Source organism: Cardiocondyla obscurior, linkage group LG17, assembly GCF_019399895.1.
Source record: "Cardiocondyla obscurior isolate alpha-2009 linkage group LG17, Cobs3.1, whole genome shotgun sequence".
Taxonomy (NCBI): domain Eukaryota; kingdom Metazoa; phylum Arthropoda; class Insecta; order Hymenoptera; family Formicidae; genus Cardiocondyla; species Cardiocondyla obscurior.
In genome coordinates, this window is record NC_091880.1 from 652,379 (window position 1) to 673,693 (window position 21,315).

At 39.7% G+C, this 21,315-nt stretch overlaps 1 protein-coding gene across 1 annotated transcript; it reads left to right on the forward strand.

Annotated features, from left to right (window-relative positions):
• Positions 1-1,275: 1,275 nt before the first annotated feature.
• Positions 1,276-16,021, forward strand: LOC139109389 (homeotic protein caudal). The gene is made up of 2 exons (XM_070668428.1): positions 1,276-4,324; positions 11,712-16,021. Exons 1-2 carry the CDS (start codon positions 2,953-2,955, stop codon positions 12,293-12,295), a joined length of 1,956 nt encoding a protein of 651 aa, XP_070524529.1. The 5' UTR covers positions 1,276-2,952; the 3' UTR covers positions 12,296-16,021.
• The last annotated feature ends 5,294 nt before the right edge of the window (positions 16,022-21,315 follow it).

Sequence of the window (21,315 nt, forward strand, 5' to 3'; positions counted from 1 at the left end):
GCCCCCCTCATAAAATCTATTTGGTGTTTCCGACTCGGGCCGACTGGACTCAGGCAAGAATCGAACAAAAAGGTACCTTCACGTTGGCGTAGACCCGTGGAATTTCCAAGCATACGCGCTACGTAAGGCCCACGGTTACTCTTATATGTCTCCGGATTCTCCAATTACGCGCAGGTTGCCGACCGGGTGTCCTTCCCTTTCAGAATTTAATCCTTGAGGATTCCAAAGGATGACGCCGATGCACACACGCCTCGAGTCCAGCCTCTGCCCTACCCGTTTTTCCATCCCGTTATCTTCGACGCCGTGTTTTCACGTGGCGTTCCGCGAATATCACGACGGTCCCAGTGGCCTTTTGTGATCCGCCTTGCGTACCGAAAAATATGACATGGGGTATCTATCTTTGCACCTCGGCCCGGACACGGCACAATAGCAGACAGATTTGCCGCGAATGTAGGACTCCGTTCCCTTTTTTATTCTTATACCTAACAATTTTAACCCCGAAGATATAAAAAAAAAAATATATCTTGGCAGCTTCTCAAGCGCCTTATGGAAACGCAATTAATCTTTTTCGCGTTTTCTTATCGAAATAAATAGTTTCATTAAACGTCGCGTTAACACCTCCGACGGAATAATGAATAAAACATGACTTAGCCACGCTAGAATTTATATTCATTTTTGTTTATTATGTCGCAATTTTAAAAGCACTGAGCGGCCTTTGTCGGCACAACGTCACGGAATAAATTTCGTCCGAACGTCTTCTTTTCGGCTGCGCCTAGCTTTTCGTTACCGTCGATATGCGCGCGATTGATTCATAAAACGTGAAATATTAAATTGCTGTTAATATTTTTTGGAATATTAATTACAGCGGATAAAAATTGTCATCAAAATCTAGATTACAAAATCTTATAAGACCCCGATGATATCGTGCTCTTGTAAAAATCTTTACGCATTCACGATATCCGTTTCTGTCTAGACGCGTGTATAAATATCAATCGACGACTCCCTCTTACCATCCTTGATAAATAATTTCGAGATGAATAAAAAACATGGCGATGCTGAAGTTTCGACTTATAGCAATAACAATCGCTATATTGTAAAAAAAAGTGAAAAAATATACTAATAGTTCGGATAATTCGCGGCAATAAACATTGTTTTAAAATAATTATGTACTTTATCGGCAAAATTAATTCGCGATTCAACCCTGTTAAGTCAAGTAGTTATTATTACTTTAAACAAAAATTTAAAATATGTTTTATCTATTTGATATAGAACCCGTATATTAAAAAAAAAATTATTAGAAAATGTTATTATAATTTTATTTAATACTCTAAAAGTCTAAAAAAGGAATTATATTCTTCTTTCAGTGTATATAAAATTATTCCGCTCATCTCTTTTTTTTTAATGTGATAAATCTTTATTTACACGTCACTTTTTAATTCCTTTCACATTTAAAACAGACTATAAGTTCACGTATGCGAGAAAAATAATTTTCTAAGAATAGTTTTTGGTATACTGTTATTTAAAAAATTCATAGTATAAGAACGTGGCATGAAAAGGTACGGTATAGAAAAGTGGTCTACTTCCTTTTCTTAATTTTTATTTCTTTTCATACCTTTCTTCTGCTTTTTCTTTTTTTTGACCACCACCAGCTGCGATGAATTTTCCGCATTACCAACACCACATTTTAAACGACGTTTTATTTATAACTTTCTTCGCTTTTTTTTTTCCCCTCGTTCTGTCTAGACAGTTTTGACCTTCGATAATATGCTAATTTAAAAAAGATGAAACTTCTTTCTTTTCAATTATACGTACAAAATAGCCACGAAAGTTTCTTATTGCTCGATTAAAATTCACTGCCATTTTTAACTCTATAGTTATTTGGAATTAATCCACCTTTTTACGCGAAGATCTAGATCTTTGTTATTAGAGTGTAAAATAATTAATACAATTTTTGCGAGAGCGTGCAAGATGCAAAATTTTTATGAATTGTAATTAGAGTTAAATTAATAATTTCTTACTGCCTCTTTAAAATTTTTCACACACGTAAACTGCCCGAGGAAAAGAAAAAAAGAAGAAAGTAATTTTTTTATTATACAGTGTGTGTGTGTGTAAAAATAAGTATGTATCACAAGAAATTAGAATTATCTGGCAATGAATATCGTCGTCGTTATCTTCGTGGCGCTATCCATCTAGAAAAAAGTAATTTTCATTATCTTAAAGTTGCAAGTTAGCAAATCATAATCCTTTTAATTTAAACAGTAAACAAAGTTGTGCAAAGAAATTAATTTTAGAATTATTTTCAAGTCTCTTGGACGTCGCATTTAATAACGCAAACCAATAAATACGTTTAAATGCGATTAAAAAAGTGGGAATTAATTTCATTGGTCATTAGAAGATTGAAAATGAAGTCCACCATCGTAATGGAGTCCGCGCGAGGTAAGCAACCGGTCAGTTTCCTTAAAAATTGTATAAAACCAGCAACGGCATGCCTTATCAAGAAGGTGGAGCTACAAGAATCAGGTTCCCTCTCTTTCTTCGGTTCTCTTTTTGTAGGCGGGCGACATTTCTACCGTTCGGCGACGTTCTCGTTGGACACCATTACGTTGGTTGCCGGATGTAGATTGGTCGTTCGATGTTGCACAAGAGGGGCGGAGCCTACCACCAGATCCCCACCAAACCCCCCTCATGTTGGATTTACACCTCAGCTAGTAAACGTTAGAGTTACGTTGTCAGTTCAATATCGATATCGGACAAAACGCGTTTATCGGGTACCAGCAATAACGTTTCGTCTGTGTCAATTTCGTTACTTGTGCCGCTAAGTGTCATAAATGTATAATTTACGTTAATTATTATTAGTTTTATATTTTTTTTTTTTTTTTTTTGGTGATCAATTTGTGTTTACGGAAACGGACGTACGCGTTGTGCAATTCAAGCCCGACGCGAGGAGCCGTCATGCCATCGTTTCGCGACGACGTCATCCCCGGGGAATCCTCGAACGCCATATCGAACCTGAGTAACATCGCTAACGCCATGCCGCACTATAATCAAACGAGCCTTGCGTATCGCCAGCAGCAACAGGTCGCTGACAACCAGCAGCAACATCAACTAATAATGGAGCAAACGCATCAGCAAACGTCGACGCAACAGGTCCAGCCGCACACCGCGGTTGCGGTTGCGGCACCCGCCGCGATTGAAGGGACCCAGTATTGGTACGGCTATCCGTCCAGAGCCATACCCGCGACGCCGGCGTTGCACTCCCAGCATCAGCCGGGTCCGATTCCTCCCCAGTTCTTCAACCACCCGGAAATGCTACCCGGATGGCACTACACGACTCAGTACTCGCCGTATCTTCAATACCAGCCGCAGCACCTGCATTTTCAAACGCAATCTCAACAGCATCACACGCAGGAGCAACACTCGCCGTCGGAGCAGCGTATTCAGCAGCAGCTGTCGCAGCCACATTTGCAGCAAAGCTCGCCGTCCGAGCAGCTCTACCAGCATTCGTCTCCTCAGCAGCACCTCCAGCACAATTCGCCGCCGCAGCAGCTTTGTCAGCAGCATCCGTCGCCCCATCAGCACCTGCAACAAAGCTCGCCGCCGCAGCTTTGCCAGCAACACAGCGGGCAGCAATTAGCTGCTTCGTCGCCGCAGCAGCTGCAGCAAAACTCGCCGCCGCAGCACACGCAGCATACCCAAGCGAATTCATTGCCTCAGCAACGCATTCAGCAGCGAACGCTGCCGAAGCCGCACTTGCAGGAGAGCTCGCCGCCGCAGTTCTTTCAGCAAAACTCGCCGCCGCAGTATCTTCAATCGCAAGTACCGTCGAGGGATCAGGAATACGAGATTTCCTACAAACGACGAATGCTGAAGTGGGGCTTTAGGAACGTAAATATCGATATGGCGATTCGCAATCAATACCCATCGGCGGCCGCGCGAATGAACGGCAATACGGACGGTAACGTAAACGGCAGTATTAATGGCAGCCTGAACGGCAGTATGAACGGCAGCAGTCACAGCAATAACAGCAGTTCTCCTACGACACCGCCTAACTTTCATATTGTGCCATACGACGACTTGCCCTGTTCGTCACGCAACGTGAACTTATCGTCCGCGTCTGGCAATATCAATTTAATATCTTCAGACATGAGTCTGCCGGCCACGTCCAGAGACGTGCCGTCTACATCTAGAGATCTGCCGTCCACGTCTAGAGACATGTCGTCGACATCGAGACGTCACCAGTTATACACGTCTCATAGAATTCAGGGACGAAGAAGCCCGTACGAATGGATGAAAAGGCCGTCGTATCAGAGTCAACCTAAACCCGGTAATTAAAACTTTTTAACGTCGCTAAAATTTTTTTCGAAATTATGCTCCCGAAAAATGACAGCACTGTAGTACAAAAGGGTATTAAAAATTTGAAACATTTGCATGCATAACTCATTGCTAACAATTTCGAACTATGATTGATGACACTTTCTTTCTTTTTTTTTTTTTTTTTTTAGAAAGATGTTAAATATTTTAAACGTTTCAAATATATGTTATAGAATTTTAAATCTTTAAATATAAATAAAAATTAATAATTAAATAAAAATAACAGTCGCGATTCCGCAGGTCGCGAGTTTTTACAAGTAAGACGTCCCGCGCCGATTTTCGTTCGCGAGGAATTAATTTTTTACTCCAAGGATTCGATTAAGAAATTGAATTTTTTTTTTTTAACCCACGTGATAAAGTTACGTACTTAATGAGAACTTTTGTGCATATCGCACGCGGTCATAAACACGTCTCCAGCGGTCTAGATACGGCGGACCATGTAAACACGGTAACGGACGAGCAAACATCTAATTGCTCTCAAATATTTGTGAGATAATCTCCTTTCCTCCCTTCTTCGCTCCTTCTCGTCGTCCACCTTGATTTTTCACCGGGATTCCGAAGTCCCGTCCGTTTCGCACGGGCCCGCGTCCTGAATCAACACGCGCGATTGCGAACGATTAATTCTCACTGTATTTCGCGGGGCCGTCGTCCGGTAATCAAAAATCGGTCGGAAACTCGATCGACTTTCTCGCTCGATAAACACATACGAGGAAATAGCTTTTTTGATGAAAGAGATGTTCTTTCCATTGTTGCAGCATGCAACACCGAAACTGTCGGCAGCGCAGATTCAACGTCGCCAATTAACGAACTCTGTTGCCGGCTCGAAATTCTCGGTACGAATTATAATAAATTGATTGTCGTGTATACAATGTTACTTTTGGTGTTTGCATGCGTATTGTACTTTAATTGTGCATGCGGCTCGCGATTGTTCTTTTTTTTTGTTCTTCTTTTTTTATTGATAGAAACGTGTGTTATTTAATTGAAGGCGCATCAGTTCACGAATGCCCAAGGAATTTAATTTAAACATATTGAAAAGCAGGTATTTAAAAAGAAAACCTGTGAATTTTACAGAATTATTTCTTAATATACTATTTCATATACGTTAAAAAAAATGTATGTGATATATTTTATAACAACTGGCATGCTCGTAATATTACGCTAACAATTCTAACCACAAGTTTCATTAATTTTTCCAATCAAAAGTGATACCATTAGTCACTTTTGACTCGAAAGAATCATACATTTACTCATTAATTGACGCAACTTGTCTGCTGTTCTTTAAGCATTCAATGGATTGTCTTTTAATGTCGCATATTACAAAATTGAATAATAACACTGAAAGACACATTTAGAAAAATATTCATTTAAAAAAAGAAAAAAAGGAAAAAAAAAAGAAAGAGACGCGAAGGCGGAGCGTGTCTGGTGGATATGGTTCAATCTTTAACGCTATCGAGATTAACATGCTAATATATTCAAACTGCTTTACCCCAAATACCAAATTATTCTTCCCCCGATGCACTTCGCAGAATCCATCCCGATTCTTCTCCTTCGTTGTTCTCTCTTCTATTCACTTATTTGCATTTTACCTCACGCGCGTGCAGCAAGTACGCACCTTAAGTACCTTGAAACGAACGTCCCGTACCTTGCAGCGGCAATTATCTGCGTTTTATGGTTATATTGCGGGCAGAAGCCGCATGGCAAAGCCTCTCTCACCACGACAATACAAAAAACGCGAGGCGTGCATTACAATTTCGTGAGGGACGGCCTCGTGTGTATGCGCTTTCTCGTTTGCGCATCGCGGAATCGCCGCCGCCGTTCGGTTCCGTTCCGTGAGAGTGATTCTCCACGAGCATGCGATTTCCACCGCTTTTATGGCACCCCGTCTGGACTGCGATTTCCTTATCGGCACGATTTAAAATAACCAGTAAAAAAAAAAAAAAAAGGAATTGATTTATCATCGTCCGAATAAAGACGCCGATCGCTTTTAATTCTACTAATTACTACGGAAACTATTTAAAAGTCAAATAACTTTTTTTTTCTTTTTCTTCTTTTTTTTTTTTTAATTAGATCCTATTTTTTTTCTAAAACTCGAGATTTTTTCCTTCAAGAAAGCATCTCGCAGCTTGTGGTACGCGCTCCATTCAGTCCGTAAACTGTAAATGTCTTCTTTAAAAGAAAACTCCACCTGATTCTTGATCGCGAATCCTTAGAATAGACTTCGCCCGTTACCAGAGACTACGGCTCTTCATTACGGTCAAGTGTTTTGACAGTGGCAAGATCAACAACGGAATTGGTGTATTGTTGGAGTTTCTACCTAAAACCTTGTCGTCAACTGGGTACGCAGCGGAGAACCCTCGTGTCACGAGGGTTTTGGTGTCGCGCGATTCGACGCGCAGCACGTTACCAGACGTCGTATTTCTCCGTCGCTTCTGTTAAGGGTAGTTAAACGATTCATTATTGGCGACACGAATTTAGAATCAAGCTGAGCCGTGTCAAATTAGATAACCCGAGTGAATGAATCCCGGATGTGCGCGGGGTAAAACGCGATTACAATCGCGCGTGCGAGAAGCTTGCGACTCGATCGATCGGGACAGTTTGACGGAGCGAAAACCGTGAGAAAATTGTTAAGGGACTGAATAAGAATTTGACGAGAATTACGAAATTTTTTTCGGGCAAAGCTTCGACGCTTTTCAGTTCGTTCACTTTCGTAATATTCCTGCGACCTGACCTCGTGCAAGCCGCGTCCAAGGTTGGACAATATGTTCAGTTATTTTACGATAATTACTTCTTCTTGTCGTCACTCGTCATAAAGCGCAGGGCTGCGTGGCAATAAATCAATTACGTCTAAAGACTGTTGAGTTCCGTTTGGTCACGCGCTCCGCAGGTACGCGATAGAATCTTCAGTTTCTGATCTTTTGTGTTCAGCCAATATATGTTTGTTTGCGATTCGTTACATTCATCATTGATCGTAGAAAAGAAAAGATAGATGTTAGTACATTTAACGCATATTTGTCACTTCTTTCTATCGATCAGCAAGTTATTGTTTTCGTTTCGTTATCGTTCTAATTACGCTTCCCTATTCCGTGCGTTGCATGTCCACAAACGGTTAATTATAAAATACAAATTAAAAGAAAATTATTCAAAAACTCTATCACGCGATAATATAATTAAATTAAATTTATCGTAGAAAAGTAATCGTAGCAAAAATTGTAACAATTTTAATTGCTCGTAATAATTTAATATTTTATAATTCGGTGATAACTTTCGCGCTCGCGAAACTAAACCGCTATCGGTGTGTATGATAGAAAGAAATGGAAAAAAAATTCTCTCGCTCTTTTTCTCTCTTCGTTCGCAGGCACTTGATATGCGATATACAAATGCGAGGTGGCACAATAGAGGTAATTGTGACGCCGGTGACGAATGGTACCCGCGCGAGTCGGCGCGCGAGTTCTCGCTAAGCCGACACGAGATATCGTCCGGGGGTTGTCAAACGCCCGCAGGAAAAGCGGGGCACGCGCTTTTGCCATTCCGCGGCGTGAAATGGAAGAGCAAACGCTATAATGGGGTGGCAACGAGTCCCAGGAGCACCGTTTCTTCGTCCCCCTCGCTCGCGTCTTTCTCCCCACGTCACTCCGTCCTCCCGCATCTCGTAGCGGTTCGTAAAATCCGTCGCGTTTTCTCTCGCTCTCTCTCTCTCTTTTCTTCCTCTCTTTTTCTTTGTCCGTCGTGCTCGTTCCGCATTTCACGCACGGATACTCGGGAGAAATGGTTCCGGTAAATTCGTTCGTTCGAAAATATAGACAACGGCAGGACCAACGACGCTAGACATTTTAAGAATCATTCCCGACGCTCCGCCTAGCGTTGATAAACCACAGCGAACAGTTATCGGTATGTGTTTGAAACTAGACGAACTGATCGTTGCGATCTCCGCGTTGCTGGGGCTGAATGATCAAAGACGCAAAATTGGCGAGATAAGAAACGCCGACGGTAATCTTTCCCTAACTCATACGCTTATAAAGTTTGTGCGTGAGAGGAGGAAAAAAAAAACCTACGACTTTGCCCTTTTGAACTACCGCCTGTACCCTGCGAGCCATCCGAGATTTGCCGATTCCTCGGAATGTAAAAAGTTGAACTCGTAGTCGTGCGAAGTTGTTCCGTTAACCGTGAAAAAGTTGGAGAAACTAGAAACATCGATTTCTAAGTTTTCCCTTCGTGTTAGATGGTCACTACGGCGAACGAGCAAATTATTTACTATCGATGTACGTATCAAAATATTTTTGCGCAACTTTACAATTAATATTTTTCTTTTCTTTTATTTTTCATATTTTTTCCCCGACGATTTATTGTTAATATTTGACTTCAAACAACCAATTTCTACAGCTGCCTGCATTTTTACTACGTTGATACTTTCAAATGAATGGAACTCTTTTTTTATCACGCGACAAAAGTGAATTCGGAATCGTGAAGTTATCGTTTGCGAACGTGGTCCGGCGGTCTATCGTACACACATGAGAAATCTATCGCAAATTAAGGCCAGTATCACATATAATTTGGAATTTTTTTTTTTATTCGATTACAATCTTCAAAGATAAAGTCTGCTTTTTGATAAGGTTTAAGGATGTTTCGTGTGTTTGTTTACGTGCATCAGGTTGCGCGACGTTTGCTCTTAACGCGTTAAATATTTGCACGTCTAACAATGCACGTAGCGTAACAGAAAAAAGGAGTGAGAGGAAAAAGGAAAAATCCAAGCTACATTACGTGATATCATATTGACAAAAACCATGGCAAACGCCGTCTAATATTTATTTCTCATTTATCTCGTATAACACTTTATTGATATAACAGAGATTTTAAACTAGGCATTAGGTAATATCGTAAAGAAATCGATTATTGCGAAAAAAAAGAACATTTGTTCCAAATAACGATATTTTTCTTTGATTTGTTTCTCGAAAAAATATAGCTTTTCTTTTTAATTTTTTTTTTTTTTTTGACAAAAGCAGCTTGGATTTTTCTTATTTATATATAAGAAAATTAAATCGCGAGTTTTTACGAGTTGATTAATTTAGTTGATTAATGATGATTAATTCAATTGCATTATGATATGACATGAACGGGACGAATGAGAAGAATGAAATTCTTAGTTTATATTTTAAAATCGATGTTGGAATTGAAATCAGCTGATCGAGAAATGTGTGTAGCGTGTTAAAATGTAGCGATTGGTGACGTGCATGTTAATTTACTTTAATTATACAGTATATTTTTTGCATGAGACATGTAGCAGAGACATGATTCGAGTATTATCATAGATAGTTAGAAGTCAAGAGCTGGAAGTACGATAACGATCTTTCAATCTCATTCTAAGTAGATGAAAACTCCAAAACCAGACAGTCCGTAATATATTGCTCCTTTATTTGAACAGATTACGTGGATTTAATCACGAACGCGCTCTGCATGCGTTGTATATCGCTTAGACGTCAACCAATTCTTCAAATTCTCATTGTTTACAGTACTTCTCATGAAATTTCTACACATTTGCGTTTAAAAAGAAAAAGAAAAAAGACGTCTTACAAATAAGATAAATGTTTCGTAAATGGCTTACATAAAAACGTAAATATGTAAAAATTATTTCTTTTTTTTTCTTAATTACACGAAAATTTTAACGTAAAACTGAAATTTCTTTTTTCTTTAAATATAGTTACACATGTGCATTTAATTAAAAATTTTACTGAAAATATAGAAAACTCTTGCTTAGTAAATCTCTTTGTAAATTTCTTAAAAAAATTAATTAAAAATTTTTTGTACAAACTTCAAGTTTATCTCTCGATCTTTTCTCGATATCAAGATTTTATTTCGCAATCGCCGATTTAAAAAGAAACATAAAAAAAAACATGCAAAAAATATAAAAAGAAAAAAAGGACAAACGGATCTGGAATCTCAAATTTTATCAGATATCTGATTAAAATGGACGCCAAGTCGATTCTGTGAATCTCTTTCATAGAAGCGCGCGACTCGTACGAGTTCCCTTGACTTCATTATTTATTCCCGCCCGTGTTGCGCATCCTTGCGTGCCACGAGGATATTCTGTTGACCCGATATCAGCCATGCTGAGTCAAACTGTGGCCATTCTGTATACCTTGGCGACGAAAAACCTAAGGTCGCTCGCTTATTCGTAACGCCGCGAAGGCCTCGGAGTTCCCTTATCGAAGAGTGGTGGATTAACGTGCACGCCTTTGATCTCGCCGGCGGAGCCTTATCTAATCGTGTCCCTCTCTCTTGGGCCATCTCTTACCGTTCCCACATGCACATTCGTACACGTATCCCTGTTTCCCGCTCTTCTCTCTTTCTCTCTCTTTCTGTATTTTGTACGCGTGTTACCGCCAAGAACATCACGTCGTAAGAAACGCATTCACACCATGCGATTTCCAACGCGCCTTCTTCCTTTTGCCGCCTTCTGGCGCACCGTTTCCTCCCATAAGAAATAATCGCGCCGCTTTATTGCAAATCATAGACGCGTATTTTATTTCGCTAACGCCACCGCTTCGAGCTGTTCGTAATTCTGTGCGCGTACGTGTACTGACTTTTATTTATAATTGTAATGAATACCATAAAACGTAAATTAATCCGCGTCAAGAGTTACATTCCTCTGCATTCTTCTGTCATATCATTTATAATTTTTATGTGGCCGGAACATGATTATAATTATTTTGAACATAAGGTATTAACGGTGACAGTGGATTTAGTACAGTGTTCTACTTATTAAAATTTTGCAACAACTTTAAAATTAATACTGATTGTAAATGCGATTTTTTTTTTCATTTCAGTATTTTAAATTTTTCTTTTTCTTTTTTGTAATTTTTATCTATATTAAATATTCATATTATTAATGGATTAAATTTTTTCTGAGCGTGATTAAGATTAAGTTATAATTATTTTAATATTTGTAATTAACAGAATAGCTTTTATTATACATCTTTGAGGCGAGATGCTTATTGCAATTAAGAACATGCTTTTGATAAAAAGCTCTCAGACTATATTTTATCATTTGCTCTCTTATGTTCTTTCTCTTGAAACGACTGTATTTTATGCGGCGCTTATTCGCAAATTTAGAATTAACGGGTGGTTATTTTTCTCGGGTAGTAGATATACTCATAGAACTGTCCTCTCTCGCATCAGCCCGGCGTGAAATTAATTACGAAACATCCTTTACCTTTATTAACGTCGCCACGCGGTATACACGTTCGCTGAAAACGTTATCTCCTTAACGCGTTATTGACAAGGGAATCAACGCGATAGATATTAACCGCGTAATAACACCGGCCGTTATCTGGCTTTTTTTTCAGGGAAGACTCGCACAAAAGACAAATACCGAGTGGTCTACACGGACTATCAAAGGCTAGAGCTCGAGAAAGAGTTCCATATGAATCACTACACCACTATTAAACGCAAAGCGGACCTCGCCGCTCAGCTCGGCCTCACGGAGCGTCAGGTAAAAATCAATGCCCGTTCGGCGAAAATCCGCGAATTGTCCCCGCCCCTTCCCCCTTTCCCCACGCGAAACGAGCCCAAAACGCAATCGTCTAATTTGCAGATAAAGATTTGGTTTCAAAACCGACGGGCGAAAGAGAGGAAGCTGCTGAAGAAGCAGCAGGAGCAATCGAGGGAGCGGCAAATGAGGGCGCAGGACGTTGTGGCGGCGGTGGCCTCCACCACGATGGAGGCGATGACTGGAGGAATGATGGGGTATTCCACTACCAGCGCGGACATGGGTGGGATGCTGGGCGGTCTGATACAGACCAACGAGAGCACCACCTCCGCACCGCTTCCAACAACGCCGGCGTCGTCGGCGTCTCTACCCGCGTCGCAGCCCGCATCCCAGTCCGCGACGCTTTCCATGCAATATTCGGGCCACGCGAGCGCAATGTAGACGGATGCTGCACGGCGGAGGGTCTTGGGCGACTCCGGATGCTCCGAAAGCTCCGCGAAGCGGGACGGCGGGAAGGGGTTTGCCGTATCTCGCTACGAATATAACGTACAAAAGAGTTCGCGAACGGACGAAGCGAATGGATAGCCGCGTAAAGTAATTAGGACGAGTATTTAAGGTAACCTAGTTGTAGCTCGCACATGATACACCACGGCCTGTGATAAGCGACCGTTATTAAATAGATCGTTCGTCGGCCGCGGATACCGCGGAGAACAGAATTCGATTTCAGTAATCTCGGCGGATTTTTTTTTTTTTTTTTTGCGTCCACGTCTCGATCCCCATTAACGTGACGGTCGTGCTTCGATATTTTTACGTTCTACGTTTGTTAGTTCCGCGAGAATCCGAGCCGAGGGCAAGTGCCGAATGTAAACTGCATCGATGCCTTCGTAACTTGGCAATTCCAAGATTAGAATCTAAATGCACACCTGCATCGTGTATCTAGACGTTCACGCAGTCTGTTACATGATCGTGCTTTGTAATCGTACCTGGATATTAGAACGGGGAAAGGGAGAGGTGAAAATTGAGGGTTAAAAATAGAAAGTTTGTTTGACTATCCCGATAATAGGGAGATATTCAAAACCGTCTGCGCGAATCGGGAATTGCGCGCGGTAGTTTGACGTTAGCTTTAAGATAGGGTTGTATCCAGAAATAATCGAGTTACCCAAACAAGCATATTGACTCTTTAGCTACGGTATGCAGAACGGCTTCTTCGTAATTTACGGAGAAAAATACGTCGTAATTATGACACCGCGCGGATTTATTATCTTCATCGGCACAAAACGACGCCGTAAATTAACCGCGAGAAGTGTCGTAAATTTCGCTCGCCTTCACTTTGTAACCGTTTCAATCCCTGCTAGAACAACATGCACGTATTATATTTATATATAGTATTATATATGGATAAATATATGTGAGATATATTATTTTATATGTATATAGAGATTGTACGCCGAAAAGCAGATACGGCATTTTCTGCGGCGACAAGCGACTAGCGTACGTAACCCTAAGCGGCAGAGGCAGGGGATGAGAAAACGGGGAAAAATCGGTCATCGGCAAACCGGCCGGTGCGGTATATAAATGCAGTACTACAAATGAAACTCGACGCACACGACGCTAAAGTCACGTTCGCTAGCTGCCGTCGCCGTACCTGTCTTTCAGCGTACGATGTTTGCAGCTAAAGAGTTAATTGAGATTTCGAATTTAGTTGAAATTGAGAACGCAATCAAACGCTGGACACTCGACGTTTTTTGGGTATCATTCGTAATATCACTAGTCAATGTAATTTACGACGCTCGTAAATGTAAAATGCAAGATACACAAATACGTACACGTGGCGACGGAACGTGTACGCGTTAGGTGCAAGTGAAAAAGTGCGCATGACATCACACAAATTAATTTTTCTTTCATTTGTTGTGATCGATCGTTAGTTCTTTCTGTATATCGACATTATCCGCATGTGCGAAAGAACATATTTCACATTTGTTATAAATTTTACATTAGCGCGCCTTCTTTTGTTTTTTTTTAATTTCTTCTTTTTTTGCAAAACGTCATAATGCCGTTTGATGACAGTTCTATGGGATTATTATTATTATACGTTGAGTATCTATATTTTTCCTTTTAATATTGTCGCGCTAAAACCAATAAGTAAATGCTCAGCTTTATCGTAATGCAATAATAAAGAAAAAAAAAAATTTAGTGATTGTCGGTGTCGCTTGTGTATGACAATCGGGGGTTTGTTACAGTTTTGGGCGTACTCGCGAACAGTTAAGTACCGCGAATTTTTTTTGTTAATATACTGTAAATACGTGAATTTGTATATAAACGCGTCGTAAACGAAAACGGATCTGTAAATTTTGAAATTAAAGGGGATATATTGTGCCTTAAAATAAATTATAGGTCGAATAATGGATAATGTCGATATGAGGATAATTATTTCGAATACGACACCTTAACATATTACGGCATAATATAATAGTGTTACATTTGTTAATAGCAAAGCAGGTATTGTGCTTAAATATTACAATAACACATCCGCGAAGTCTATATTTTCTCTAGACTTTTCGTATATTTCTTATAGTGAATATTTACACGACGAAAAGCGGCGATGGTGCCGATAAAATCGCTGTTCCCCATAATTATGAAAATAACAAATAATATTGTTCATTGTTTTATAACGTGAGAAAGGTAACGATGTAATATTTAAATCTTCAACATAATAGTTAAGAATAAATCTTATCTGTTGTAACTTTTTTTTTTACTTATAAGAATATTTCTTATCGGCGAAAATTAAAAATTATTTAACTTTTTCTTTTTCGGATTATTATTGTTATAACAATGACTTTTTCGTGGACGAAAATAATCTGCCTTTTTAATTCATTTTTTTTTTTAAAGAGATGAAGTGATATTGTTAATATAATATTTATAGAAATGTGATTTCGTTTCTGTCCAGTATTTTAATAATAATAATTAAAATAATAATAATAATAATAATGGTAATAGTAATAATAATATGTATTGTAATAATATAATTTTTTTGTAAATAGCTGCATACAGTCCCGCAATGAAACTAAGTGGAATTTTCAATTGTCCGAGCCATCTATTTGTCGATTCTTAATAAATTATATATCTTTTATTCGCTTTTTGTGTAACGAATTATCACATACACAGTTTCACAGTCGATTCTTTTTTTAATTTTCTGTAATAAAAGAATTGACTCACCATTCGATCGCAATGCCGCTGTACCTTGCTGTAACTTGATATTATTCGTAACACGAAGTAAATGACTATTGTTCCAATCCTCGTCTATTTTCCTGTTTGTACGTACATACAGCGTGATAGACTACGCGAAATCCATCAAAATCCGATTGTTGCTAACGTTGATTCGAATGCAATAAATTATCGAGGAGGCAAAACGGTCCGGTGCGACGTTGACCATCACGGCGCACGCGAGGAAGTTAATTCTAGATGCACACAAGTTTAAAACGGGCGCTATTAATTAAATTATATAAATTTATCCCAACTCTATCTAAATAACCTAATCTAATTAGCGATGTTTGTTTTATACTGCGCGCATCTGGGACGCTCCCGACTTAAAATAGATAAGCCAAAGTTTTATAAAATAATCGAAAAATAAAGCGGTCGTTCGCGAGTTTGAGCGACTGATTATCATAGAGATAGCTTCATATATTTGATATCGAATGCGATTGCTTTGCCTGCGAATAAATTACAGATTCGAACATTACGTACAGTCCGCGGCAAGAGGCAGCTGTTGTTTCCGATATCGTTTTCAATTATTAATTATTAAAAAATCTTTGGGTTTGACGTGCTGTGCAAGCGAAAACATTATAAATATTATATTCTCTTTTTTTTTTTTAGAGAATAAAATTGCCGTTTCGTCGCGATCGTTACATTTTTAATTAAACAATGCAGAAAAACGTGCCGTTTAAAATTTAGAATTACGCTTTTGATTGTGTAGATTTTACATTATTCGTGCAGCATTTTACTACACATTAAACGTCAGAAACAAATAAAAAATAAAGTTCTAACTACGAATAAAAAATAAAATCTATAACTCCAATTGCAATATAAGTTGAAGCAATGAATGCAATAAATAAAAAAATAATCAGAACGACGTTAATGTAACAAAAAATATATTAGTACGAAACGATATAAAAAAAATGCTAGTGATTGCATTCTTTCACGTTTTGAGAGTCGGATGCGACAGTAAACGGCGGTTAATCTGAGATTATCCAATTCACACTGCCAGTCTAATTTCGATTTAGGAATTACTCCGGGCTGCGAAGTGTACCCTTTTTTTTTTTTTCTTTCCCTTTTTTTCTTTCAATGGAACGTTTGTCTGACCCGCGAGCCGTTTCGGTGCCGCCGTCGGCACGGACGAGCCTCGTTAGAGGTTGCCCGGTAAACACAAACGTTAAAACGCGTAATACGAGCACGCGAATTATCATCCCCCTGGTTTTTCGGATCCCACCCCATCCACGCATACCGCGAGCGCAGACGAAGGTGGCAACGAGTCCCGCGGGGGCACTGAAGTTAACTACCAGATCGATGTCCGACCCCAGTCCACCCTGTTCCCCTTTTCCCCATTCTCCTCTCTGCAACCAACCCCCCCGGCACTTCGACGCAATCGAGTTGGGTCTGTCGCGGCGAACCGAGAACTTTGCGCGGTTTATGCGACACTCGAGTCCGATGATTTCTTCCGACGGCGAGACATCTCTCGAAAGCCCGTAAACACGACCGTCGCAACTCTAATGTAAAATAAAAAAAAAAAAAGAAAGAAAGAAAAACGCTAATATATTTTTTTCTTTTTTCTTTTCTTTTTATTTTTTTTTCTTTTGATTTTTGTTTAAGAAATTATATACAATCTTTTATCGTTTTCTTCATCCATTTTGCAGGAGAATCGTTTCATTGGCAATCAATGCGACGCGGGGTCTTGAACAAATTTGACCCGACGAAATGAGAAACGAGCGCCGCGGAGAATTAATGGACGTGCTGTGCATATCTGTATCTATGCTCCAATTACCGCCGGTGCCAATTGTACGAGGGTTCGATATAACGACCCACTGTCGATGACGTATCATTGTTTTAACGAAAGAAAAATACGAATAGACGGCACCGAGAGCCGATATCGAATGCGGAAATAAATAAATTATTGCCACCCTCATTTCTTGCAATTTATTTCGCTCATCTTTTCTCATTACTAACAAAAATTTAATCTAAAAAGTCTAAAAAGAAACTTGCACAAACGTGAAGTAAAATAAAAAAATTAAAAAATTTCAGAGACATTCGTAACTGATCAAAAATATATTTAACTGTTTCTTCTGAAACATTTCTTATTAAACAGTTATTCTGGTACGATATTCGGAAATAACATTTGTACGTAAGCTACTAGCTCGCTACAAAAGGTCTCACGTCGTGATTGAGGAAGTCCGCGGCTTTAAACTTTGTCCAGGCTCCAAATCATTTTTTTTTTTCTAAGAAAGGCAAGACTAAAGGAAGGGCACAACAGAGTTCGGTCGTAATTTTCACCCTTTTTTTTTTTCTCACGTCTGTCGTATATCATACGTGTCGACGATACGGAATGAAAATCGTCCATAACGAATTCCGAATGCACAATATTTCCAGCGGCGACACACAGTAAGATCCGGACCAATTGTTGCGACCAGATCTTTTTAACCCTTTCGGGACGCAAGTTTATTTTAATCTTGACGTTAACGACTCAATTTTAATTCAATGTTAACTTCGACGGATAAATCGCACGGCATATAAAACATTACCATAAAATTAGAGCACCGCGAGTGACTTTAACGCGTTACGATTTCCGAGACACGCTACCGAGCGAGAGAATCGCGTGGTTCAATAATTATTATCGTTTATTAACAATAAGAAACTAGACGAGACTTTCGTCGGATAAAATTACAAACTTGAGATTATACGACACGTCGTGCGCGAAAGTGTAAGAAAACTAGCGGACTTATCAGCATCATTCGGTATAAGTAGATTGTTACACACTCATCTCTTATTAAACACGTTGCGTTCCCACTTCAACTTGAGTAAACGCAATAAACAATGATTATCGATCTTAATCGCGGCGGCGATAAACTTGAGTTTTCGGTTCTAAATCATCTAAGCAGCGAGATGATTTATGAACTTGCCCGTAAAGTTTAAAGTTGCGCTATACACCCCGGAATCGGATATTGTTATAACCGAGCAATAAAATAATATATTACACGAATGCGGTGATTAATACGGTAGATACTGTTGATATTACAGATAAACATATAACGCGCGCGCCGTGATTTATATGCCGACTGCGCGCAGACAATTTTTTAAAAAGATCCTGATTCGCGTGCATCATTAAAATTCGGAACATCAAATAATTATAATACATCTTTTTATGATAATTAAAATTGGGTGATCTACGACCAACGGTGTGTTGCCAGTTCACTTATCTTTGCATCTCCCGGTTAGGTAAGTTGAAGTAAGTTATTTTCCGTCTTTCCTTCCTTCCTTCCTTCCTTCCGCGGTAGTTTTTGACGTATCCTGACGTGTTGTAGCACTTTACATCCCTTGGCACTATATTACACTGCTCTGCTTTTTTTATAATCACTTTCACTGATCACTGACACTATCACTCTAGAGACGAACGACCGAGAGAATGGCGGTGGTTTATCGCGGCGATTTTTTGACGATTAAAATTAAGAAGCGCGACGAACGATCATTCGTTGTGTGATTTCGCGCTCTCAATGTTCGTGGCGTTGCTTTCTTCCACCGGGTCTTCACGCGAGTCGTCCTCGAGCTTGAGACGAAAAGCTGGCCGCGATGTAAAGCGAGGCTTAGAAGACTCCGTTCGATCCTTCGTTCGATTCCCGTCGGTAGAACAAACGACGCGAAGAATTCGTGCCAAGCGGCGAACGAGACGGGCCGCGAAATGTTCCTCGCGCATTTTATTTTCCTCAAGTTCCTTGCGAGTCACTTGCTCGAAACGAGCCGAGAGTCCCGGCCGCGACGAAGAAGACGCGCGAGGTGCAGATGACGTCACGCTCTGATGTTGGCGATTGCCGGAACCTGCCGAAAAAAATCATGATGGGACCCGGAATCGGAAATGCCCGATGCAAATCCCGCGCAATTGACGCCACCCGCGCACATAACCTTGCTCGACCGATGCACTTTTTCGCGGCACGAAACGAAGCGCAGAACGACGAGTGGAACGGCACCTGAGTACAAAATATGATCGTTCGTTCCCGAAACGCCAACGTCGGCACATATTCGATACGAAAACGTCCTATCCGCGGTCGAAAATACGCGTGATTGCGAAAGCGATTAGCGACACGTCTTTGCACCCGATGCTTCGCAACTAGACTAATATGGCCACTAGAGATTTCGGCCCTTGGAGGAAGCGAGAGTACCGCGGGAGAAAGTGAGACGGACGATAGAGCCGATCGTCAATTGCGCGCTGTCCCGCTCGCGAAAATAAAGAAGACCAAGCCGGGGAGTTCTCGGAAACGCCGAGCTCGAGCAGCTGATTTTTCGTGCTCGATGCGGACGAGTGCTGCTGTTGAAAGAATTTTACCTCTTTTATGTTACGCGCGGCAATGATTCAAGAGACGAACAACGAGCCGATTATCACGCGCTTGATTTTATTAATCGCGTCATGAAAATTTGTGTATTGAAAGTGTACATCTTTAGATTAAATGTTTTTTTTTTTAATTTTTTTTTTTAATTTTTTTATTTGCTTTGTATCATTCGCAGCTTTCTTATTTGACGAGAAGAAAAAGACGGAAGAAAGAAAATACCTTTTTTTTGTCAGATTCATTCTCGGTAACCCTGCTAATGAGTAATTTTCTTCTACGTGATTCCGCAACGTACACGCCGAATGAGATAGAACCGCTATTCGAGACGCCGTTGTAAATATTATGCAATCGCAATTAATAGCTCTTGTGTGTGCTTACCGAGATATCATACACGCGCGATCGTGCGACAACTGTGACATATATGACACAGCGCATACCATAGACACTCAGACGTACACGCATAAAATTACATTATTCTTTTTTAATGCACCTCTTTGATAGCGTCAAGTTTCCGAAGTACGTAAAGTTCGATGCAAATGCGATTTCAAATGTCAAACTTCTGTTCTACGCAGTCATTAATTCGATGAATTTCCATAACATATGATATAAGTTTAACGACAAAAAAATTTTTACATCTTAACTCTTTTAGTTTTAAATTATGCGAGAGCCCGAAATGTTTCAATAAATATTATATGACAAATTAAATGCAATAATATTAAAATTTTACTTTAATATTATTTGAAAGCAATGTAATATGAGAGTGTAAAATGTTAACAAATTTTTTAAGCCTTTCCTTTTTATTCGTCGCTCCTATGTTTAAGTTTTAATTCTTTTTTTTTTTAATTCTAGTATCAAATCCCGTATGAGGTAAAGCCTGGCAATTTCCTGGTGATGTTAATATGCGTTTCCAGGATCTAATGTTATGTTCGCCGATTAAACGCCCAAACTTCCGACCGCCCATAATCCTGGTGCGAGAGCTTTCCGCGGCTCTCGAGGACGAAGGGCTTTTAGGTACTAATTTTATGTAAAGTTATGAGACGTTGCGGGGCGCGCTCCGATGTGCCATCATGTTATCCCGCAGGTGCTATAATCGAGAGGTTGCGCTTCACATAGTCACCGCGCTGCAGTAAAACTAAATATTCGGAACCCGGAAACCTCGGTCTCTTCTAAAGATGACAGAGTTTTTGATAAAAATCAACTGTAGCTCTCTTTCAAGCTTCGTGAAAAATTAACGCGTGCAAAAGTGAACAATTTATAAAATTAAAAAACGCGAGGCACGAAAAATGCTGTTTATTCGATAACATAATTTATTTCATATGTAATCATTGTACGCATTTACATATGTATATATTTTTAAACTTAAATTTTTATTGTAAACGCTACGAAGAGATCGCCGCACAAACAACAAGCTGCAACAGGCACCGTGCGTGCCTTCAGCGGCAAAGTGTTTATGGCATCATAAAAAAATAAAAATAGGAAACATTTTTACGGGCTGATCATTAAAGTCGGCTTGGCGAAGCAACGAAGACGTCCGCCAATTAATGTTCGTGGCCTCACGTAACTATAACTCTCCTGTTGTGCACAACGCGGTGAGTATATCGAATTATCCTCGTCTGTTCAAGTTTCTTTTCGCGCGCTTATCGTTATGAGAGACAGAAATTATTTCTCTTCCCATATTCAATGACACGAAGTCGTAAAATTATACATAGAAGATACAAGCTAAATGAATTAATAAAAAAAAAAAGAAAGAAAAAAAACTGAAAGTTGTGGCAAAAGGTCACATAAGCAAGAAGATTAAGAAAAAGCGATAAAGTTGAATATTTTCAGATTAAAAATTGTAAAAACTGAATACAAAAAAAAAAGAGTAAAGTA